Raw genomic sequence first — 26,163 nt, 5'->3', positions numbered from 1 at the left:
CCAAGGGAAAGCATAAACCAATGCAAAAATTGCTTGCATAAAGGAACAATCTATTAGAATTATCCCAGATAAATATACATAGTACGTAATGCTAAATTATTTCCAATAAATTGACACAGGTGAAGGAGACGCAAGGTTCACAAGAACTAGTTTATTGACAAACAATAAATAAGACAGGTTAAACAACAATTATATATATATAAGAGGAGGATAACCAAAAAATAAGCATAAGCATGATAGTAAACAGAAACTTGTTTATCTGAAAGAAAAACATTAGCGCCACTTTTAACATACCGAGGTATCAAAAATTGTAAAAGTCTGTATTACTAATCAGTTACATTAGCGTTGGAAACGCTCGGCACGCATGTCTGCACTTATGCTAGGTTCACCTTTGAAAGTGGAACAGTCAACGTGGGCAACCCCGTGCCCTCACACTTAGTTTGTAGAACAGTTTGTAACTACACACTCACCCCGGAATTAATCGTCCCAATTAAATCCACTGTTCCTCGCAGAGTTAAACAGCAGGGTTAACGACACAACCCACTGCTACCACAGACCTCTTTAGTTGCTCCACTTGCTTCGCATAGTGACGAAAGAACACTCTGGAAGACTTCCAGCTAGTGTATGAACGAAGATGTTCAAAATCCATACAATTAAAGAAATTTAAGGATGAGGCAACTTTCCTCGGATCGTGACCTGCGGGTGTACTGTCAGGATCCGCTCTGCGAATAAAATATGTGATTTTCGCCCTAAGTTGTTTCAGTGATAAATTTGAGCCTGATGTTTCTCCCCTGAATAGTTGACCACCCCTGAAGTCTGAAGTTCTACGAAGATAGACCTTTAGGCATTCTACTGGACATAGAGATGCATCTTCTTTCAGAGGGCAGATTCTCCAGGGACCCCACCTGTTGGTGGGTAACTCGTTCTTGGCGAGAAACGTAGGATCCGGAAACAGGTTCAGTTCTCCCCCATCCAAGAACTGAACACGACCCTCCTCTCTCGAGAGGGCTACAATTTCACTAACCCTGGCCCCGGACGCGAGTGCAAATAGGAATATAACTTTTCGGGTCAAACCCTTTAACGCACACTCCTCATTGTTCAACAGTGAAGCGAAATGAAGAACTTTATCTAAAGACCATGAAATGGGCTTTGGAGGTGCTGAAGGTCTGAGCCTAGCACAGGCTTTCGGAATTTTATTAAAAATCTCGTTAGCAAGGTCGACCTGGAAGGCATATAAAATGGGTCTTGTCAAAGCAGATTTACACGTTGAAATCGTGTTACTGCTAACCCTTGACCATGGAGGTGGATGAAGAAAGATAAGCAGAAGTCCATCGAGATCTCTTGCGGATTCTTCGCCTTGACAAAGGCCACCCATTTCCTCCAAGATGACTCATATTGCCTTCTAGTAGATTTGCACTTATATTCCTCTAGGAAGTCTATACTGTCTTTCGAAATCCCGAAACGTTTTCTCACCGCTAGGGAGAGAAAATCATGAGCTGCAGGGTCCGGGTTTTCTGTGATGAAGCGCAGAGAGTCGACTTCTTGACTCGCTGGGTCAGAACTGGATCTGGTAACGGTAGAAACTTCAGCCGTAGTTCCAATGCCAGAGGGAACCACACGCTGTTCGACCACTTGTGAGCCACTATTGCCGCTACTCCCTTGAAAGATCTCAGTTTGTTGAGGACCCTCAACAGAAGGTTGTGAGGAGGGAACAGGTAAATCCTGGACCATCTGTTCCAGTCGAGGGACATCGCGTCCACTGCTTCCGCCAAGGGGTCCTCGTACGGGGACACGTAAAGGGGTAACTTCTTGTTGTCTTTCGTCGCAAAGAGGTCTATCTGCAGTTCTGGGACTTGACTCAAGAGGAAGGAGAATGATCCTGCGTCTAGGGACCATTCCGACTCTATCGGTGTGAACCTGGATAGAGCGTCCGCTGTCACATTGCGGACTCCTTGAAGGTGAACTGCCGACAGGTACCACTTCTTCTTTTCCGCCGGTCGAAAGATGGCCAACATCACCTGGTTGAGTGGTGGTGACCTCGATCCTTGTCGATTCAAGCATCTCACAATCACCTCGCTGTCCAGCACCAACCTTATGTGGATCGAGCGACGCGGGGAGACTTTCTTCAAGGTAAGGAGTACTGCCATAGCTTCCAGAAAGTTTATGTGAAATGTCTTGAATAGATTGGACCAAGTCCCTTGGGCCTTCTTCCGATGAGAATGACCTCCCCACCCCTCCTTCGAGGCGTCTGTGTGAATAGTCAACGAGGGGGGAGGTGGCTGAAGAAGTACCAACTTCTTTAGTTGCCGGACTTGGGACCAAGGCCTGAGAAGTGTACGTAGACGAAGCGGAACTGGTCTTATCAGATCTCTTCGTGCGTTTGATGCATAACTTCTCCAAACTCCGGTTGCATCCTTTAGCTGTGCTCTTAGCACCGGGTCTGTTACCGAAGCAAACTGGAGAGAACCCAGCACTCTCTCCTGTTCGCGTCTTGATATCCTTTCGGAATCCAGAAGTCTCTTGACAGAACCAGCTATCTCCCTCCTCTTCTTCGCCGGGATGGAGAATCGGTGTAACACTAGATCCCAGTGGATTCCCAACCACTGGAACTTTTGAGATGGAGAAAGTCGAGACTTTTTTCTGTTGATCTTGAAGCCTAGATACTCTAGGAACTGGATCACCTGCAGGGAAGCTTCCAAACATTCTGTGTTGGATGCTGCCCACACCAGCCAGTCATCCAGGTAGGCTACCACCTGGATTCCCTTTAGGCGTAATTGTTTGAGAGCTACGCTCGCAAGCTTCGTGAAGATCCTTGGGGCTATGTTTAGCCCGAATGGCATGGCTCTGAAGGCGTAGAGTCTTCGATGTAGCTTGAACCCTAGGTAGGGGGAGAGTTGGCGATTGATTGGAAGGTGCCAATAGGCGTCTGACAAATCTATGGAGACGGTAAATGCCCTCTTGGGCAGTAAGGTCCTTATGTGTTGCAGTGTTAGCATCTTGAACTTGCAGTTCACTATGAACTTGTTGAGTGGCGACAAGTCCAGAATGACTCTGAGTTTTTCTGAGTCCTTCTTGGGAACACAAAACAGCCTCCCTTGGAATTTGATGGACTTTACCCTTCGGATCACTTTTTTCTCCAACAGTTCTTGGACGTACTCCTCCAGAACGGGGGTGGAGTGTTGGAAAAATCGAGGGCACGGGGGTGGAGTGCTGTACCAGCTCCAACCCAGTCCATTCTTGAGTAGGCTGTGGGCCCAGGGATCGAAGGTCCACCGATCCCGAAAATTCTGAAGTCTCCCTCCTACCGGTATCATCTCACTTTGACTGCTGTCCTGAGGTCTTGCCTCCCTGACCGCGACCACCCCTGAATCCCCTCCCCCTTGAGGGGCGTCTAGACGAGCCTCTGGCTGCTCCTCTAGGCTTCGCTCAAAAGGTAGTTGACTGCCCTTCGAACGTTGGGTTAAATGCCGGAGACTGCGTCGACACGGCTTGGGGTACCCACTGGAATGTGGTCGGGGTTTGTGCCACCATCTGGGGCACTGTAGGCATAGGCAATTGCTGTTGCTGCTGCTGTCTGAATGGCTTGGCTGGCCGAGAAGGTAGCCTAGTCTTCTTAGTCTTCCTCTTTGGTTGGGGACCCTCATCCGGGGAAGACTTTCTCTTGAGAGATAGGCCCCACTTCTGGAGAAGGTTTCTATTCTCCGTGGCAGCCTTATCTACAACCTCCTTGACCGCTTCACTAGGGAAGAGGTCTTTGCCCCAAATGTTGGAGGAGATTAGTTTCCTTGGCTCGTGCCTCACCGCAGCCGAGGCGAACACGAACTCCCTACAAGCCCTCCTCGCTTTGACGAAGCTGTAGAGGTCCTTCGTCACTGTGGCCAGATGAGTCTTAGCCACTACCATGAACCACTCATGAACCTTGGGGTCACTTGCCATTGTCTCAAGAGTGGTTTGAAGAGACATTGAGGCAGCCAGTCTTTCTTTCGTCTCGAGCTCCCTTCGCAAAAGAAAGTCAGACAGCTTGGGGAGGTTCTCACCAAACTGACGTCCGGCAATATCAGCCTCCAACTTCCCGACTGAGAAGGTAAGATGGACGTCCTTCCAGTCCTTGTGGTCCATGGGTAGGGCCAAAGACAAAGGTTTACACTCCTCCAAGGAGGGGCATGGCTTACCAGCCTCGACTGCTTTCAGCACAGCCGCAAACCCTTTCTGCATAAAGGGGAAGGCTCTAGCAGGAGAGGACACAAAGGAAGGGTGCTTCTTACTCAAAGCAGGTACCTTTGAGCTTGTGAAGCCCCTCTCTTTCATCGAGCACGATAGCAAAGCTTGAGCCTTAGCATGGTCCAGAACTATAACCTCCTTCGGCTCTGTTTCCTCCTTTGAGGCTGGTTCCTTCCTTAGACGGACATAACAGTCCGGATACGACCCCTTGCTGGGCCAGAATTCCACCTCCTCAAGGGGAACTGAGCCCAACTTCTCCGAAATGACGATTTTTTCGGTCGTCATAGGCATGTGCTCAGCATACCTCCTAGGGTTAGCATCTGAGCACAAGGGAAGGTCTTTCACGCTGAGCTTCTTCTGGGGCCCACGTGATGCTGCAAGTCTCCGCATCTCCAGCTCCATTGCAGCCGCCTTCTCATTGTTCTCCCTCTGCATCTGTTGGATCATTCCAACGATGGAGGAAAGGGTCTTTCCCAGCTCTTCTGGGAGAGAGGACGATGTTGAGGGAAAAGGTTCAGGGGCCTGAACCGGAGTAGCCGACACCTCGTCGACCTCTTCCTCTTCAATGTCTGGAGCCTGTTCTTCATCCTGGTCTTCTGCCAGAAGGTCCTCTTCCAGACGCTCGGACACCTCCGACATCCTGTCGTCCAATTGGATGTCCTGCAGGGCGACCGCGACTTCAGCATCCACAGCGATCTGAACTACTGGTATCTCCACTTGAGGCTGGGGAATCATTGCCTCAGCTGACGCTCTGGGGAAAAGGTAAGCCCTCATCTTCTCACTTGGAAGATAGGGCCCAGAGGTATTCTTCTGAAAACCCCTTACCCAGGTACGGAGCTTCTCCCTTGCTGCATCCCTTGACTCCGCCGTCTTAGGGGAATCAAAAGCCTCAGCAACCAGGTTTGTGCACACGATACATACCTGCGGGTCCCAATACCGGAGATCACCTTTGGAGACTGCGCATGCTGCGTGCCTCCTACACAAATCATGTCCGCAGAAGTTCTTGCTGCGGACGTTGCAGAAAACGCTTCCACACTTCGGAAAGTCCTCCTGTAAATTTCCATGAGTATCAAGTGAACTACGTATCACTGGATATACATAGCTTAGCATAATTAAACAGAAAGGAAAGACACACACTTGTGTTTCCCGCACAGTCAATTGCTGCAACCTTCCAGATAATAAAATCGTATGGTTAATCTATCCTAGAGCAACCAATGAAAAATTTCCAGAGGAAACAGGTGTAGCTCACACCCAAAAGATGATTTTAAAATGCCGGATAGTAGACAAGAAAGAACTCACTTTCTTTATCTGTAAGGCTACACCAAAGGGCTGTGTAAGATAACACAAAAGTGTTAGAAAACACAGTGCTGTAACAAATACTATACTATAGTTTTCTCCCTACAGTATATACTATACTGAAGAATACTGGCTACAGTATAGAAGGTAATGTGCCGGCCGGCAACACATCTTAACTAGACCTAAAGTATACTACTTAAGAGCTATAAGGCGGCAGAATGCTGGTTCAAATGCATGTGCCGGCCGGCAATGACTGCCGGCCGGCAACTACACAAGGTAGCACCCGGCTGCCGGCCACCAATCGTAGCGACCAGCAGACAATGGTGTGATAATAGCCGGCCGGCAAAGGTATACAACTGATGCCGGCCGGCAGCAAAAGAACCAGAGAACTCCGACTGCCCGGCTGCCGGCCACTCAGGCCGGCAGCTGGCTAGGGTACAACACTAGAAGAAAACAGAATGGATGCCGGGATAAGAGACTGTACTACCTCATAGCCCGGCAACCCGAAAGAGTGCACATAAGGAAGGGGGGAATATAACTTCAGGCTTCCTGACCAATGCCATCTGGCTCTACAGACAAACATGGATGAGGGACCAAGAGAGGTTCGGGCAGCATTCAAAGCAGAAGACCTTTGCCGGCCGGCACGCACTGCCGGCCGGCAAGGGACTGAGTCAACCCCACATCCTAACCTATGCTAGGTACAGATGTAGAATGACGGACAGTAAAGAGGGGGAAAGGGCGAAGAGGGTCCTACCAACCTTGATTTAGTAATGAATCACCCGCAGCCAAGAAAACTCATCTTAGCCTAGGGGAGATCCGAGGAGGGAGGCCAGCAATACTTGCCAACACCCCCCCCAGAACCAAAGCAAGGAAGATGTTGCTATTCCCAGAAAAAAGGATCTTATCCTCGACACCGAGAACAGCAACACTGGACTAGTCTGCTAGATCACAAGAAGAAGGAATCATCTCGTACAGAAACCTTCGAAAGTGACCTAAGGAGGCTAAGCCTCCTATGTCTGTGTCAGTCTAGCAAGGGAATCTCAACCACAAGCTAGACATCAACAGACTCAGACTAAGAACTCTGATGTTCTGCCCCCTCTCTGAAGCCAGACTTACTGGAAACAGGAAGGAACAGAAACACCCTAATATAGTTGTATCTAAAGTCAATTCAGATAAACCACTAGGGTTAAGCCCAAGGCTTAAACAGAGGGAAAGGGATTGCACACCTTCTCCGAAGAGAAGAGAGCAACCGGGGAGTGTGAGAAAGTATACTAAGGCCCCATAGACAACTTAGCCTAGGCGCCAAGAGAATCGATTACCCAAATCACCGAAACTCACTCGTATACTATCTTGGAAGAAAATCAACATAATCTTAAATGTATAAAACTGCCTAAAGCTTCAATAAAATTTTAAAACACTCGGAAATCTGAATATCATGCAGGAAAGTACTAGGGCCAAACGACTAGGCTACAAGGTCTAGCGTAGGCCAGAATCGGCGAATCCTTCGCCAAGACAAACAATACTAAAAGCATCATATAAAGAAATCCTATGTAACGCTAAACAGCTAAAATTATTAAAGCGAAACAGCCGGGAACATCGCTCTGGCTAACTAAATAACTCATACCTAGCGAGCGACAGCGTCCAGGACGCCTCCGGTAGGCAACAGCTCTTGTAACAACGATATTACTATTAATCACTTTTAAAATTACCAAGAGCCTACATTTATACATAAAAGAAATAATACTCAACTTATCAGAAGCAGAAGAAGTTGGAGAAAGCATAATTAAATCCAAGAATTGCGAGAAACACAAGGAAAAAACAGCGAGTTGTTGAGCTACGCAAAAAGGAATACAGATGGCGCCGTGAGCGGCGCAATGCACGCTTACGAAACGGGAGAGGAGAGATACCTTGCGAGCGGCTCTCCTTTTTCTTTCTCGTTTTCGTTTTCTGGCCAATTGACCCCTTCGAAATGTTAACTCTGCTCGGGGTGCAGATTGCCATGTGGCGTGTCAAGAATACGTCCTCTGATATTTCGCGATATCCCTGGTTCTTTTATTAGGGATATTCGCTCCAGGAGTTAGAATTCTGGGTACCTTAAGGTAAATTCTCTGGGAATATCGCCGTAGTTATATATACCCAAGGAAGCTACCCTTTAGGAACTTCCATCAGGACGACATGGCTTGAGCCCAAAAATACGCTGTTAGCTACGTTGTGGTGACCCAGGCAGCTACCGACTGTTACGATCATCTATTGTATACAATGTAGATTATGTAAAATCTACTCAAAAAGTTTATGAAATAATAGCAAAAAATCATCAGCAATATGAAAATGATAGCCAGCAAACAGAAAGAAAAACTATACTTAAGATTTAACATGAATATTTACAGCATTACACAAAAATCCACCGAATACTCATGGCACACCAAAACTAATGGATAAGTATACAAAGTTGTTATGAAGTAGGGCGAGTTGACTTTCCAAACCTTTATACGGCGAGGGACAGATGACGTTGAGTAGTTTCAGATATAAAATGCTGACACGAAGAGTCAGTGCTTTTGTCTGATGATGAATCTAGCTTCAATCTTCTTTGTCTTCTTCATAATACTTTATTGTTGTATGTAGTCACTAAACTCCAGAGTCACAGAGGGTGTAGCTGAAAGATGTCTCCAAACATGAGTAGTGTTCAGTCAGGTCTCTCTCATCTCTGCCTCCTTCCGTTCGTCATCTGTCCTATATATGCGTGGGACCAATACTCCTAAATATTCATGATGCACTAGAAGCATCCGGGAATAGCACACACAACATGACGCCATGCTACAAACCCATTCTCGAATCACCTTGCACTGTATGACTCTCGCCCATCAGTCTGCGCGTGCACGAACGTACGCTGGCGCCGAAGTAGAATAACAAGGTCCGGATTCTATAGACCTTGGTCCGGACAATCTGCGCACGCACGCATGCACGCATGCATGCTGGCGCCGAAGTAGAATTGAGACCTCTCATAACAGTTAAACACAGCGATATTTTCATTCCACAAATACACTAACATATGTAAAAATCAATTGTTTTATTTTTACCTTAACATATATGAAATAAAAGGAATTATTTTATTTCAACATCAACATACAGGAAAAATACACCATTTTCATAAGTTTTGTAATACAATATACATAAACTTAACCTAATAAATATAACAAATTCCCCGTCCTAGCGAAAAGTTTGGGGTCATTAACCAACAAATTTTCACAAATAAAAACTTAATAATTTTATCATACAAGATTATAAATACAAAAGTTTCATTTCAATGAAAACAGAATGCAATATTACATTACAAACTCTAAGTGAAACTTCAAAATTTTACATAATTGACAATCACAAAATAATAATAAAATCATTACAATGAAAACTAAAAAGTTTCTTCTTACCAAATACAAAATTCACTAGTAGCATTTAAACTATGCCCCTCTTCGGCCTCAGTTTAACATAATTTATAAGCACATGACAAAATAATACATAAAATGCAGGAATATACATTAGAGAGAATTTCCGATAAGACTGCTTGGATTTCACACTAGCTTGTCACGCAGGGCAAGCATAATAAAACTGATTCACATCCTGCCAAATATCATGCAAATAAAAATGTCTTATATAATTCAAAATCGTACTTACTTCACAATGATCAGTCATAGGTTGTTCATGAGTGAGACTAAGAACATTAACACTTCGATTTACAGGGTTAATAACCTGAACAACAATATGGTCAAAATTCTCAACTACAATCAACTTCGAATGAGATTTGGGATTACAATTTTCATTGAATAATAAAATATCAGTTGTTTCTAACACAGGCCAGGAATAAGATAAATTATTACTAAACTGATCAAACAAAAGTGTCTCAGACAAGTTAACATCATCATTGGAATAGACATCAACACATGCAAAAGTACCTTCAAAAGACAGGTCATTAGAATTCTCAAAAAGAGAATCAACACAAACTAATGTCTTCATGAGACAAGTTAGTAGAACAGTCAGAGGACATGACATTACGAACCAAAATGTCTTCTCGAGACAGGTTGGTAGAACAGTTAACAGCAGAAACATTATTAAGAACTAACACATCATAACTAGATATGTTAGTAGAACAGTCAGCAGTTGAACAAATATTACGAACTAACGTATCTTCACGAGATAGGTCAGTAGAACAATTATTAGTAAAAACAACAATGCAAGCCAACGAGTCTTCACAAGGCGAGTCGGTAGAAGAAACAACAGAGGAGACATTATCACGAACCGACACATCATTTTCAAATGTACAGGTAGAACTCTGAGTCTTCTCATGAATTTCAGCCCTCGAAGAAAACAGAGTAGACAAATCAGGGCTGAGAACCTCCAACTCCTGATCAAGAACTGGCTGATTAACCATCTTCGGTCAGACATCAATACTCTCATCTACCAAGTCATTACCAAGCAAAAATTGAACGCCATTAATAGGCAGCTCTGAAACCACACCATTAACAACAGGCCCTGATAACCAGTCACAATGAAGATCCATATGATGCAAGGGAACGCTAAGATGGGCACCAACCCCACAAACGGGAATATACTTCACAATAAATGAATGCTCAGTCATAGGGACAACTTCCCTCAAAACAAGTGACTGGGCACATCAACAGCAACAAACCCCTTAGCAGTATATGGCTTGGAAACCTTATTAACAGGTTTGGAACAAACACTGGAATTAGCATGCATCCTGTCTAAAACCTTGTCAATTAGAATATTAACCTCTACTGGTAGTACACTAAACGAGACTTTGTCAGCATTACTGGAGCCACAGTTTTAGCTTCTTTTCTTTTTAACTTAAAACATTCAGGCACCGTGTGACCTGGTTTCTTGCAATAATTATATACTACAGAACTGCTAGCAATAGAATTGTTATCATAATTACTGCTTTGAGACTTGACATGTGAATCAGAACTAGACCTTTGATCTACATCATCAGTATCAGTATGCTTATCTGTATCCCTATAGTCTTTTGACCTACTAAACCTTTTATCATTAGACCTAGACTCCTGTGAGCCAGTACATAATCATCAGCACATACAGCTGTTTCGCAAAGGGTAGATAACTTCCTTTCATTTAAGTAAACCTTGATGTTCTCACAAACACGATTTTTAAACTGTTCAATTAAAATGATATCTCTTAATCTATCAAAATTATCCATACACTCTGCTGCTTTACACCGTTTATCAAATCAATCCGATTGTTCTCTACTAAATTCAACATATGTCTGCTTATCTTGTTTTGTCCAACTCCTAGACTTCATCCTATAAGCTTTGGGAGTTAATTCATAGGCTTGTAAAATAGCATTTTTCAAGAATTCATAATCATCTAGTTTGATAAGACATAAGCCTAATTTTCTGCTGGCCACTTACATTTCTTAGCTTTTCTTTCAAAACAAACAAAGTATTCATCTAAATCCCTTTCATTAAAAGGGGGCACAACTCTATCTTGGCTAGAAATATCTGACCCAGACTTATCAGAATCACTAGACTTAGCCTGGTTAATCTTTTCAAGTTCTAACTCTTTTGGAGCATTAATCTCATGAAGCTTTATCTCGGCTTGTAGTTGTTCACATTTTAATTCTGCTTCTAATTGTTCACGTTTAAACTCTGCTTCCCTTCTTACACGCTCAGCTTCTAACTGTTCACGTTTGAACTTGCCTTCTAACTTTTCACGTTTAAACTTGGCTTCTCTTCTCTCACGCTTAGACTGGGTCTTTAACTCCTTTTCTCTTGAATGAGCTTCTATTCTGAGTCTTTTGAGTTCCACAGCAGATAAATCAGAACATACTGATTCCCTATCCATCGTAACGAATGCATCATGAGGTAACACATCGTTTTCAACTAAATGTTGAACTAACACATGTTTAATATCCTCTTTCTTCATTGAATTTTTAACATCAAGCTCAAGATGTTTGCCCAAACTCACTAAGCTAGGTTTCTTAAGATCACTCAACTTCTCAATTTGTGGATCCTTACAAAATTTGTCAAAAAAACTCAGATGCGTTAAACTCTAACATGTTTGCTGACTATCTTATACATTTAACAAATGTTTACTTAACGAACAAGGTTTAAATTACAAATAGAATAACAATTCAGATTCCGGACAGGCCCCCAATTCTGTTACGTTCAACTATTGTATATGATGTAGATTATGTAAAATATACTCAAAAAGTTTATGAAAGAATAGCAAAATATTAACAGTAATATGAAAATGATAACCAGTAAACTGAAAGTAAAACTACATTTAGGATTTAACATAAATAGTTACAGAATTACACAAAAATCCACCGAATACTCACAGCACATCAAAACTAATAGATAAATATAAACCTCTGAAATCCTCATCAAAATCCATCTCATCCCCTCACGGTAAAGCCCTATACACATCATCTCCTGTATGTTTCCATAACTTTTTCTACTACTAAAATATTCCGCAGGGACCCTAGGGAGTAAAGGGTTGGACAACCCCACTTGCAACATTTCTCTACATTTCAAAGGCCTTACAATCCCTACAAACTACCCCTATCCATAACATGATGGCCCCCTTCCACTACCACCATCATCCTTCCTCTGTTTTCATCTGTTTCTACAACTAAAAACCTTTCAAATTTCCTTTTGTTTTAACAACCAACCTTCTGTATTTTACAGGTTACCTACGGGCCGAACAAGGGAAAGGCCTGTGCCAACAGGAATTGTTGGCTACAATACAATAAACGAACAAACGAACGGATAAATATGCAAAGTTGTTACGAGGTAGCACGAGTTGACTTTCCGAACTTTTATACAGCGAGGGACAGATGCCATTGAGTAGTTTCAGATATAAAATGCTGACACAAAGAATCAGTGCTTCTATCTGATGATGAATCTAACTTCAATCTTCTTTGTCTTCTTCAAAATACTTTATCATTGTATGTAGTCACTAAACTCCAGAGTCACAGAGGGTGGCCGAAGGATGTCTCCAAACATGAGTAGTGTTCAGTCAGGTCTCTCGTCTCTGCCTCCTTCCATTCATCATCTGTCCTATATATGCGCGGGCCCAATACTCCCGAATATTTGTGAAGCATATGTAACATGACACCACGCGACAAACCCATTCTCGAATCATCTTGGCCGTCAGACGGCTGGCGCCGAAGTAGAATTAATTGTTTTATTTTTACATTAACATATATGAAATAAAAGGAATTATCTTATTCCTACATCAACATACATGAAAAAATAAGCCATTTTCACAAGCCTGTTATACAATGTACATAAATTTAACCTAACATATAACACCGACTTTACATCTTGAAGTCGTTCACACGTTGCGTGTGCTTGATTTCGCCGCTGCGTCGCAGCAAAGCATGTGCGTGGTACTATACACTACCCGCAGAGTCGACGCAGATGGATGCGGTGGCTAGCGGACCATCGGGTTCAATGAACGCCTTCACCTTTTGTGTATATCACACACCCTTAGCGGCATGCTGAACTAATATATTCTGTATTGGTTCACGTGTGAACGTCTTAACATCTTTAGGATGGAAGGTGATATCGATATAGATCTCATTATATCTGTTGTAAAGACAGAGACAGTGTTGTGGGATAATGGGGGTTTTACACGGTCAAACATGTTGGCCAACACGCTTGACAACACGACGTTTGAGAGAATGTTTGAACGTGTGAAAGGGGTAAACATGTTTGACCAACGTATTGGACGGATGTCTGACGGGGCCTGAATTTTGTGGGCGGAGCTTGCTCGGTGCATGTCCATGTTTGAACGTGTGAACGGTCACCAGTCTCGAACTGTCATTCATACTCAAATCTCGCCGAGGTAACATCTGTAACATCTCCTTCAGTGACAGGCATAGTGTATCAGCTGCAAAATGAGTGACACTTGTGCCGTTAAGGATAAGGAAAGGGAAGTAATGGTGCATTTCACCTATTATTACTATGTACTGATTTTCCTCAATAAATGAACATTACATATTGCATATCATAACCCACCTTTAAATAATCCTTCTTAAGTACTTTGTAGATGGCAACACAAGTTTCTGGTATAATCTTGGATAAGGTGCTAGTTCCCATTACAGCTGAAAATCTCAAGTCTTGCAGAGATCGGCCTGTTGCTAAAAAAACGCAGTGTTGCAATCAGCCGTTCATGAGGGCTAATGGACTTCCTCATTATGGTGTCTTTACATGTAATGAATGGAGTGACCATATTCAAAAATTCTAAATATGTTGATTCATCCATGCGCATATAATTGCGCCATTCATCTGGGTCTAATTTCAGCTCTTTCATTAAATTGGATTGTGAAATTTGGTCCCTTTTAAGTAACCAGTCCTTTGTCCACTTTGAACGCTTCCTTTTCTTTTCGTTGAGGGCAATCACTATCCCGACTGCCATCTCCTCGTCTTGGGTAAGTGACATGTTGCTCCTTCTCCTTTTGGCACCGACTGAGGTTGTCTGTCAGTTTGGTTTGAACGTGTAAACACTCTTCAAACATGTTGTGTTGGAGGTTTGATGAGCGTGTTGGCCAACATGCTTGACATTGTGAAACCCTAAGTCTCTAAACTACAAAAGTCATAGTTTGACCACATATTATTTCATCTTGATCAAATCATGTGAATTATCTAAATCAATGGATTGCATAAACGTGGTATCAGGTATTGTGTTAATGTTTTGTGACTGTTTTTGTCTCCGAAATATAACTTCGATAAATATAGAAAAGTGCTAATCTATCTTCAAGAATAAAAGGCTCTTTGGAGACAACTCAACTTTTCTTTCAAAGAAGCGAAGAATGCGTCTCACTTCCCTGCCTGACTCAGAGAAAAAAACGAGAAATAGGATTACCACGGAAATGACTTGAAAGGAAAAGTACCCACAAAATAGAGAGAGAGAGAGAGAGAGAGAGAGAGAGAGAGAGAGAGAGAGAGAGAGAGAGAGAGAGAGATGAACAAACTTAATTTTCTTTTCCATTTCGTTTTTTGTATCTCCCCACCGGCAATTCCAACATTTTCTAGTTTAATGTCTATCACTGATCATTCAGATGGTGCACTTAATAATAATAACAATAATAATAATAATAATAATAATAATAATAATAATAATAATAATAATCTTTATTTCAGCAAAAGTCATATACAGAGTTCCAATATGGGTAGTGTTGTTACACTTACGTTACACTTATGGTATCAGTAAAAAAAAAAGAAAAATAAGAAATGCGATAACACCAGTGATTATTTACAATACATCATTACCAGGTTAAGCACAAAATTCCCAGTCCAAGAGGGTGTGTAATATTCAATGTAAAAGATAATACCAAACATAGATGTGAAAATATATAGATAATAAAAACAAATTCTAAGACCTACAAATATGCAAAATATGTGACAGCAACAATAGCCAAAATAATTTTTTCCAGTACTGGCATAGTTTTACATTAGAGATATAGCAATGATGCACTATAATTATGGTATACTGTTAGTAGTGGTAGTAATCTCAGCAGGGTTAATGAAAATACAGGTCATAAAATTGCAATAACAGTAAACTCATGATAGGGATGATAATACGCATATTAACAGTAAATAATAAGAGGAAAAACAGATGACGATGATAATTATGTTAGAACATCAATTGCCAATTTTATTTTTCCTTGTTTTCTTTCCTCACTGGGCTATTTTCCCTACTGGAGCCTTTGGGCTTATAGCATCCTGCTTTTCCAACTAGTGTTGTAGTTTAGCAAATAATAATAATAATAATAATAATAATAATAATAATAATAATAATAATAATAAAAAGTCAAGTCGTAGAACAGGTGGTGTAAAGGAAATACGGGACTTTCAAACAGAGAATGGTATAATAAGATATAACAACATTACCATAACATTGATGTAGATTATACATAAAGTTATACAGGTGATGAAGATTTTGCATAGCCACACCCACAAAGATTAACAAATACAATTCTATGTTTTAACGCTTCCCTACTCCAGGTTTCCCACATTTTGGATTTTATTCTGGCTGCACTTGCAACCACATTTTGAAATAGGGGGTTTTCACAAGATCGTAGGCGGGAGGTGAGACTTACTATCGAGAGTCGAATGATGGTTTTCAGGTTATCCAGATTATTTTCAACAAACATCGCTGAAGCTCAATGGTGTCTCGAGGTATTAGTGAGGCATCTTAAGATGTCATTGTGAATGACTGTGATACGTCTCCTTGATGTAAGTGTAAAGTTTGCCCATAGTGAGTAGCCGTAAATATTATAACAATAGGTTTGAACCAAGAGTTTTTGGCATCTTGACGGCAGAAGGCAAATCTTCTCGTTACCATGTTCACTAGGCAGCACAATTTACGTTGCCTGTTTTCTATGTCAGATTTGTCGTTCAAGTCTTTCGTGATTATGTGACCTGGGTAAGGAAAATCATTAAGAAATGGTACCTGATGGATTTGGAGGGAACTATGTGGGTCCTCCAAGAATCGGAGCGCTCTTGCAAGGACATGCACTGTGTCTTCGATTCATTATAGATTATGTCATGCTCATTAGCATATGCGCTACCTGTGTTGACAAGATGCTGTAGGCCTTGGGCAGAGGGCGAGATGAGAATTATATCGTCCGCGTAGCACAAGTTGTTTATGGTAAAGCCATTAACCGTACAACCAATGGGGAGTGAATTGAGTCTGATATTAAAATCATCTGTGTAGACATTAAATAAATATGGTGAAAGGAAGCCTCCTTGCGTGAGAGCGTTAGATGAACCGAATGTTGGGATAGGACATTGCCCCATTTGACACAGAACTGCTGTGTTGAGAACCAGTAGCATAAAATTCCGATGAGATATAGAGGAGTTCCCCTCTTGTGTAGTTTCAAAAAGAGTTTCAGGTAGTTTACTCTGAAGAATACCTTCCGCACGTCTACAAAGCATAAGTAGACAGGGAAGGCCGAGGATATATAGAAATTCAAAATCTCCTTTAGAATATATACAGTATATGCAGGTATCAGTCTTGAAACCAAATTGATTGTCTGCACTGTGAAGGAAAGGTACAAAGCGATGGAATAGAAGAGATTCAAATATGTTTGATGAAATTGTCATGATGGCAATGGGGCAGTAGTTTCCGGGGTCACTCGCATCCTTTAGTTTGTTTTTTATGAGAGGTAGTAAGTGGACAAGTAGAAGGGATTCGGAAAGATATTGGTGAATTATACAGACATTGAATAGTGCAGCAAATAGGATATAAGTTATGGGGTGGCAGATTTTGAAAGCCTCTGCAGGGAGGCAATCACAGCCAGATGCCTTGTTACCATGTAATTTCTTGATAGCATTGTGTACATCACTCAGTGAGATACAGTCAATGTATTGAAATTCCACATTTGTTTGTTTGACTTTGGGTTTAATGAATTAATATCTTTTCAAAGACAGGAGAAGTCATGAGCGGTCAATTTTCAGGAAAATGCATCGGCTTATAGCTGATTTGCGTAGAGACAACATTGACGGAGGGCAAGTTTGAACTAGGCCCTTGCTTGCCTCATCTATAGAGCAATGGAACCTTCTCTCTGGCTCCCACCATTCATCCAAAGAAGGAACATTTCTCGAGAACGTGCATAAATGTCTTTAATCAAATCATTCCAACAAGGTATGTTTCGATGGCTACCACCAGAGTCTAAACGTGTCTTTGCCCGAGTTCCATATGGCATTTATTATAATTAAGTAGAATTCCTTTAATTTTGCTTTATGTTGTTCGTTATGGCACTTAAGATTATTACAGATAGGGCTTTAGCAGGCTGACTTATTGAGTGGAGATTACTTTCAGATGAGCGTATGTGTGCAGTGGATTTTTGGAAGTTATTGACGTCCCATGAGATGGATGGTAGCCTTTCCCTTTGGATGGGTACTGCTAGGAGGGAGGATGTAAGAAATGTGAAATGTGATCTGCAGGGTATATGGTCGAGTGAAGACGATAGGTCGTATCGTATAATACATTCAGTGATAGAGCTATGCAGGCGGGCAGAGGTAATACAATGATCAAGCCAGGATATTCTGGACAGATTATTTCTGTTTGTAAATAATTAAAGGAGGAAGAAGGCAAGAAGGCAATATCGCTAATTTTAAGTGATTATAAAATTGACTTGGGTGCACATTAAAATCTCCTATTAGGCACACATGGCCAGCAGAGGTAGCGTTGATAATACTTTGAACTTCTCATATTGATTATACAAAAATGATCAAAGTTTGTGGGGCACTCCCAGGGGAAGTATGCATTAATACCTAATATGGTTTTACCTTCAAACGTTATTTTTAGGCCGAGAAGTCTGTCAGTTTGATGTCAATGGTTGCACGCACTTATTCAAAGAACTATGCCATAGAAATGAGAGACTACGTTTCCGACGACCTTGAATTATATAGTCCTTAGAATCTATCGACAAGACAGAGATGTTGTAGTCATCGTGGACCGAGTCACTGAGAGTCAGGTCATGGGGGAGGAGTAAGCTTTCTTGCAGTACAATAATGCCACAGAAATCATTGCAGAACTCATTAAGAACAGGTAAATTTCACTTGGTCCAGTATATGTTCCAAGAAAAATACTTAACGAATCCATCAGTTTTGTCGTCCTTTGAAGATAAGAGCAGCAATCTCACGGGGTGTGGGTGAGGCAGGTGGGATCCTGCTGGGTGAGGCTGATTGTTGTAGGCAAGATTAATTCGGCGGTCAAGGGTTGCTAGGGGGTCGGTCTCTTAAGATCATAAAAGGACACTCGTACTCTATAGCCAAAGTTTTCTTCTTCTAGGTAACACTGTACAACTTGTTCTTCTTACCTTACACTTGAGGCTGTGAAGGAGTGTTCTGATCCAGTTAGTTTCCTAACATGTAGCCTGATAGCACCTTCAGTCACTGAGGAATGCAGGTGGTTGATAATGACGTGGCATCTCTTCTGTAGGCAGTGATGAGATGAAACCCTCCCAGTTGATTGCTGGCTGTCCTATCTGTGATGTGGATCCGGCATTTGCCTCCTACCTCTCTCTCTCTCTCTCTCTCTCTCTCTCTCTCTCTCTCTCTCTCTCTCTCTCTCTCTCTCTCTCTCTCTCTCTCTCTCTCCTTCTTAAATACGCCAAATAAAGGCACAATACACTCCTTCTCTTACCCATTGCAGTTGGCCGTGCAGCTCATTATAGACTACGAGAAAACTAATCTCCCGCCATAACGTAGGTGTGTGCGGTCAAATTTAGAAAACCAATGCAGTTTTTGCAGTGGGTGCCGCGAACGCATATATCTGCGTTGGTAAAAACACATGGTGTGAAAGTAGACTGAAGGTTAGCGGCAGTTGATTTTTGCAGAAATAATAACTTTTTTTTGAAGCATCAGAATTAAAGTATGACTCAAATTCTCAATTATCGAACATTTTTTTTTTTTCTTGTCTATTTACCTACTGTCGCAAAAAGTTTATTTTTATATTTGTAATTCCCAAATATGTATCAAAGCATGCTTTATGCAATGACCAATGATTTAAGATTATCTGACTTTACTGTTTGAAAAGTCGTAGGTTGGCCAGGGCACCAGCCATCCGTTGAGATACTACCACTAGAGAGTTATTGGGTCTTTTGACTGCCCAGACAGTACTACATTAGATCCCTCTCTCTAGTTACAGCTCATTTTTCCTTTGCCTACGCATACACCAAATAGTCTGGCCTATTTTTTTTTTCACATTCTCCTGTCCTCATACACTTGACAACACTGAGATTACCAAACAATTCTTCCTCACTCAAGGGGTTAACTGCAGCAATGTAATTGTTCAGTGTTTAGACGAGAGTCTTTAGCTATGGTAAGTAGCTCTTCTAAGAGGACTCTCCAAAAGCAAACCATTGTTCTCTAGTCTTGGGTAGTGCCATAGCCTCTGTACCGTGGTTTTCCACTATCTTGGCTAGACTTTTCTTGCTTGATGGTACACTATTCTATCTTATTTCTCTTCCTCTTGTTTTTTGAAGTTCTTATAGTTTATATATGAAAGATTTAATTTAATTTTTTACCGTTCTTGAAATATTTTATTTTATTGTTCATTGCTTCTTTTGTAGTACATTTATTTCCTTGTTTCTTTTCTTCACTGGCCATTTTTCCTTGTTGGAGCCCTTGTGCTTATAGCATCTTGCTTTTCCAACTAGGGTTGTAGCTTAGCATGTAATAATAATAATAATAATAATAATAATAATAATAATAATAATAATAATAATAATAATAATAATAATAATAATAATAATAATAATAATAATAATAATAAATGCAATTATTATTATTATCATAATAATAATAATAATAATAATAATAATAATAATAATGATAATAATAATAATAATCGTCATCATCATCATCATCATCTTCTACGCCTATTGACGCAAAGGGCCTCAGTTAGATTTTGCCAATCGTCTCTATCTTGAGCTTTTAATTCAACACTTCTCCATTCATCATCTCTTACTTCACGCTCCATAGTCCTCAGCCATGTAGGCCTGGATCTTCCAACTCTTCTAGTGCCTTGTGGAGTCTGGCTGAACGTTGGAGTTTTATCAAATGAATTTCCAGTGAACAGTGGAGTACTCCTAGGGAATGTGTTGTCACCTATGTTGTTTATCCTCCTCCTGGATTTTGTAATACGTAGAACAGTCAGAGATGGTGGAGAAAGATTGGACTGGATTGCTGATAGGAATTTAACAGACCTAGAGTATTCTGATGATGCTGTCCTTATTACCAGAACACCACAGGATTTGCAATGCTTGCTTACCACAATGCATGAAATATCACATGAGGTTAGACTCGAGATAAATAGACGATAGACAGAGATGATGAGAACGGAGTATACAATGGAAGATGAAATATCATTGGAAGGAGAAAGGAATAATGAGGTGGAATCATTCAAGTATGTAGGAACTATGATCTCTAATACAGGGTCTTCAAAATTAGAGTTTAGTGAAAGATTGATAAATGCAAATCAGACGATGGCTAATTTAGGTAAAATTTGGAAATCAAATCGACTGAAATTACATATAAAAATCCGACTATATATCAGTTTAGTGAGATCGGTATTACTCTATGGACATGAGTCATGGTATGACAATGAAACAATCTCCAATAGATTTAATAGATTTGAGAAAAAAGCCCTCAGAAGGATATTGGGAGTTAAATGGCAGGACAGGATTAGAAATGAAACTATAAGAGAGATTACTCGAGTACCATATGTAGATGAAATCGTGATGAGGGGTAGATAGAGATGGTTTGGGCATGCTCTCTGCACTCCCCAAGATAGATTAGTTCACAAAATACTACTACTACTACTACTACTACTACTACTACTACTATTAATAATAATAATAATAATAATAATAATAATAATAATAATAATAATAATAATAATAATAATAATAATAAAAGTGTATAAAAATAGATATTTATACTTGATTCTACTGCCATCTTCATGTAAATTCCTCTTTCAATAAGTTTTTTTTTTTTTTTTTTCAAAAATGCGTTTCAGAATTTTTTATTTCTAGATGTTTTCGATGAGTTACTGATTTCATTTAGCTCCTTATTCAATTCATACAAGATATATCAGTCGAATAAAACATGCTAACACCAAACATAAACTTACTGTGTTTTATAGATTTGTGGATATATCTATAGATATGCAATTGAACAGATTATTTTTTTGATAATTATTGCACCAGTTAACATCTGAAGTAATATGTAAATCTTTTTCCACAGTTCGGCATTCATCTAGAGTCTACAGTAGGCGATAATTCTATTTTACTTACCATTTTCCATTGTACAAATCAATTTAAAAACAAAATCAATGTATTTAAAGGGGCAAACGTCATACCAGTATATTCCATTGTAGGCTATATCTGTGCTTATAACTTTAAACTTTTGTAAACTTTAATAATTTTTATCAATTTCCGAGATGTAAACGATGCATCTGTGAGTCTTTTGTGCAAACAGTTTAAAGTATGTATGACCCTCAAACGAGTCTTACTAAACGGAATGCTTTATAATTTCTAAAAACTATATCGGTGCTCCTAATGTTATCCAGAGAAAACTGGATGGTTATCAGTTAAAGGTAGGTTATAAAACTCTGTCCTTTGACGAAAGGATGAATAGGAGTATTTTGAGATGTGGAAAGAACGGAAGATATAGAATTCGGAGGAATTGGAAGATTTAAAGGTTTAATGGCCGTTACTGAATAGCAGAGGCTAGGGACAGTGACATTGTCTTATCTAACAGAACAATCCCCTAGAGACTGAACATATACTGTATATACATATAATCAGAGCAAAGCTCCCTCTCCACCCAAGTTAGGACCAAGGAGAGCCAGGTAAGGCTGCTGATGACTCAGCAGATATACCTATAGGCTCCCAAAAACCCCCATCCTTAGCTCACAAGGATGGTGAGGTTGCAGCGACCAAAGAAACTAACGAGTTTGAGCTGGACTTGAACCCCAGTTTGGCAATCAGCACTCACGGACGTTACCACAAAGGCCACAACAAGGAGTATAGGAAGACATAGGAAAGGATTGGCCGTTAGTTGAGCTAAGAGGCATTGGAAAGAAAGGACCTCAACATACTTGGAAAAAGAGAGTGATTACAAGATGAAGGTCACGTTCGCGGTTTGTGACGAGAGATTCGACGTGCTACATACAAGATAACCCTTTTAGGTAAGTGTATGAAGCGCCTATTGTTTTGAAAGCTTCATAAGCTTAAAATTCATCAACGATTCAGCAATTCAAAGAGAAATGTAGCTATGATCATTGTCTTTTATTTTTGAGAGCCACTCTGTTATTGTAAACGGCTTCATGCTGGAGAGAGAGAGAGAGAGAGAGAGAGAGAGAGAGAGAGAGAGAGATAATGTATACAGTGTATATATACATATATATATATATATATATATATATATATGTATTTCTACCTCATACTTGGGATCGAACCCTAGCCCCTTCTAATGAAAGGCCAGGTCTCTTCCAACCATGCCACCAGAAGCCATAAATGAAGTCGGAACCTAACTGCTAATCTGCACTGCATTTAGGTTCCGACTCCTTTTATGGCTTCTCGTGGAATGGTTGGAAGAGACCTGGCCTTTCATTAGAAGGGGCTAGGCTTCGATCCCAAGTATGAGGTAGAAATTTATTTCTATTTGAGCACGATGTTGTGTTGATATATATATATATATATATATATATATATATATATATATATATATATATATATATATATATATATATATACTGTATATGTGTGTATGTGTGTGTGAGTGTGTGTATATGTGTGTACTGTAAATTGGTATACCTGAGCCAAAGATTACGTCTAAATATGTACAGTAGATAGTTAGATAGATATACTCACAAATGCACACGCATACAGACACACAGATTCAACCCCCCCCCCCCACTTTCCTAACTACAACCCACTGGTACGGCAACTTGTGGTTTCCGAGTGTACCTCTCGGGGTAAACCCTCTCACTAGGGTATGACTACTTCCTCTTCCTACTGAGCCTGACAGGAAAGATATATATATATATATATATATATATATATATATATATATATATATATATGTGTATATATGTGTGTGTGTGTGTGTGTGTGTGTATGTGCGTGTGTGTGTCCTGGAAAACACAGTTAAAAGAATGATGGACATTACGTGGTATACAAAATGAGATTATTAAAAGTAAAATGACACTTTCTCTAAAAAATAAAAGTATTTAATCACATAGCCCAACCAGTATTAACTTATGCATCAGAAATGTGAAGCCTCACTAAAGCCTTAGAACATAAACTAGTTACAACTCAAAGAGCTATGGAAAGAATGATGATGTAAATAACATTATAAGACATAAAAAGGGCAACATGGATACCAGAGCAGAGTAGAGGATATTCTAACATGTTAGAATAAGAAATCCACATGGGTAGAACACAATTATGATGAGAATGACAGAAGATGGACATTAAGTATGACACAATGAGTCCCTAGAGATTGCAAAAGAAGCAGGGGAAGGAAAAGAAGGCGATGGATTGACGAACTATAGGCTGGCATAGAAAGACAAGTCTCGGCGTCAATGACCTTAGATGTCAGGATGCCAGAAAACTTTAAATCAATCAATCAATCATAGAAAGACCATAAACAGACGTGAGTGGAAGAGCTTGTCTGAGGCCTTTGGTCTGCATTGGACTACTGTTAGGGCTGATAATGATGATGATCTCTCTCTCTCTCTCTCTCTCTCTCTCTCTGTGTATATAGGTGTATGTTGTGTATATCTGAAGCATTTCATAACCGGAAATTAGACTTGGCTTCTTCCCTCCTTTCTGTCTTGACCCTTATCTAGCCAGCACTCATCTTTGGCCCGGCTTCACTTCCCAATTCACGCAATATCCTTCCTAAAACAACCCCCTCCCCCACGGATGACCCGAAAATTACACAAAATTACCCGTAAAACCAACAGAACCTGTCGGGACGTTTGTAACCTTATCCGCTTACCGAATTGGCTACTGGCCGATGGTCTGCCTGCGGCGCCATGTCGCCGACTCTCATCTTGAGAAAAATGGCTCTTCTGCCAATCGTCCATCGTCTGCCGGCAGGACGAGTGCCCTAGGATACACCACGGGATGCACTGGCGTCATCGCTAGGTCTTGAATACAGACAGCGATTTTACACTGTCTGTCGCCGCCTCTTTCCATTGCTTTGATAAAGTCCTAACTTGATTTTTTCTTTCAAGAATAAATATTAACGAGAGACAACAGTTATAATGATTGCGTAACCGGTTTACTCATATATATATATATATATATATATATATATATATATATATATATATATATATATATATATATATATATATATATATATATATATATATATATATATATACAGAGTGATATTACAATGTCAATATTCAGTATTACTTAAATAATAATCAATTTTCTAAATCATCCCATCTATTTAATCAAAATCAACTGTTTTTCGTCCATCTCTGTGGTATTTTGATTTTTGGTTCAGTAATAATAATAATAATAATAATAATAATAATAATAATAATAATAATAATAATAATAATAATAATAATAATAATAATAATAATAATAATAATAATAATAATAATAAAGGACTTCCACTTTTCAAGCCATTTGATTCATCATCTTCATCTCCTCATACGCCTATTGACGCAAAGATTCTTAGTTAGATTTCGCCAGTCATAGACTGACTAAATCCATAGAGGATTCATTGGCTAGGCGCAAAACATTGTTTTTCTTTCATTTAACAGACTCCATTGAGGTGGTCCTTTGTCTTCATTCCGAATGCGAACAGACACGAATAAGAAAATCAAACTTTTTGTCCTACATGAGGGAAAGGCAAAAAATAGTTCTCTCCTACATCATCACATCCAAAATAACCTCAACATCGTACGTGAAGAGAGCTGCATAACAACATTGTCGTCTTCTTTGTTCATTTTGTAGAAGTATGGATCCCTGAAACTATGACTCTTGTGATCAAGATGTAAAAGAAAATCAATCCTCATCCATAAATAAACTCGCAACGGGAATGAAGAGAAATTCTGCTGACATATTTACTGAATTTCAGTTTGTGGAGTACTAATCTCTTCTTTTTCCAGATATACTTAACTTTCTAGTGAAGCAGTAAGAGGAGCATCAACAACTACTTAATATTCTTTATATGAGAGAGATGTCAAAGAACTTGATAGGTATCTGACCTTATCTTTTATCGCCTCTTTCCTGGCCAGAATAATAAAACCATCAAAGTTTGCATTATCATTAACAGTGACGATGATACCCTTCAAGATAGAACACTGTCCTCTGCAGGTGACAAGAAAGTTAGTTCTCTCCCGGTGAACCACATGCGATTTTACCTGTTTCTAGACCTTTTTGTTCCGACATTCTCTAAGATCGTGAACTTATATCTAATAATAATAATAATAATAATAATAATAATAATAATAATAATAATAATAATAATAATAATAATAATAATAATAATAACATTTATTAAAATGTTACTTAAGCATGAGTATAGAATCCAAATCAGTTGAGGGTTTGGCTATAGCGAAGATAATAGCACAGTAAGGCTGAAAAAAGAAAAAAAAACAATACATTATTGAGGAAATAGAAATCTTAAAAACTATTACTGATGTAGACCGTAGTTGAAAGCAGTAGTTATATTAGTATAAATTACGTATGCTCTTATTATAACCATTGATAATAATGCTGTTAATAGAAATGCACTAACACTTGTTTATAGGCATCATCAATACTAGAAGAGACAATAGTTTTGAATTATACAGTATACACTTGAGCAATAAGATTTTACCTTAAACACAAATAACGGAAGAATTAAATGTCAATAAAACTTCAGTTCGTTATAGCAACTTGAAAATAATGAATGTGATAAAAGTGAATATGATGAGCACAAATGAACGGAATTTATCCCATATAACACAAGAGATGGCGCTATTACTTTAACAAGACAATAGGAATTTTCAAGTTAGATCATTGTGGGAAGTTTAACAAATTGAGCAAAAAAGTGGACTTGATGGTTAACAGAAAAGAGGAAAAATTCGTCA

At 39.8% G+C, this 26,163-nt stretch overlaps 1 protein-coding gene across 1 annotated transcript; it reads right to left on the bottom strand.

The window, feature by feature from the left end:
- Positions 1 to 9,946: 9,946 nt before the first annotated feature.
- On the bottom strand, positions 9,947 to 12,684 carry LOC137645325 (uncharacterized). The gene is made up of 4 exons (XM_068378137.1): positions 12,670 to 12,684; positions 10,950 to 11,550; positions 10,341 to 10,504; positions 9,947 to 10,120 (listed from the first exon to the last, which is right to left on the bottom strand). The coding sequence occupies exons 1-4, from the start codon at positions 12,682 to 12,684 to the stop codon at positions 9,947 to 9,949; spliced, it is 954 nt and encodes a 317-aa protein (XP_068234238.1).
- Positions 12,685 to 26,163: the final 13,479 nt, after the last annotated feature.

This window comes from Palaemon carinicauda, chromosome 8, assembly GCF_036898095.1.
Source record: "Palaemon carinicauda isolate YSFRI2023 chromosome 8, ASM3689809v2, whole genome shotgun sequence".
NCBI classification, from domain to species: Eukaryota; Metazoa; Arthropoda; class Malacostraca; order Decapoda; family Palaemonidae; genus Palaemon; species Palaemon carinicauda.
This window is presented reverse-complemented; position numbering and strand designations above follow the sequence as displayed.

Excerpts from the sequence above, each read along its gene's own strand:
- LOC137645325 (XM_068378137.1), bottom strand. Across the intron at positions 10,505-10,949 it reads TGAAAGAAAAGCTAAGAAAT|ATCAAAGGTCTAGTTCTGAT; the intron begins GTAAGTGGCCAG and ends CTGATGATGTAG. Across the intron at positions 10,121-10,340 it reads AAGCTAAAACTGTGGCTCCA|TATATTCCCGTTTGTGGGGT; the intron begins GTAATGCTGACA and ends TTTATTGTGAAG.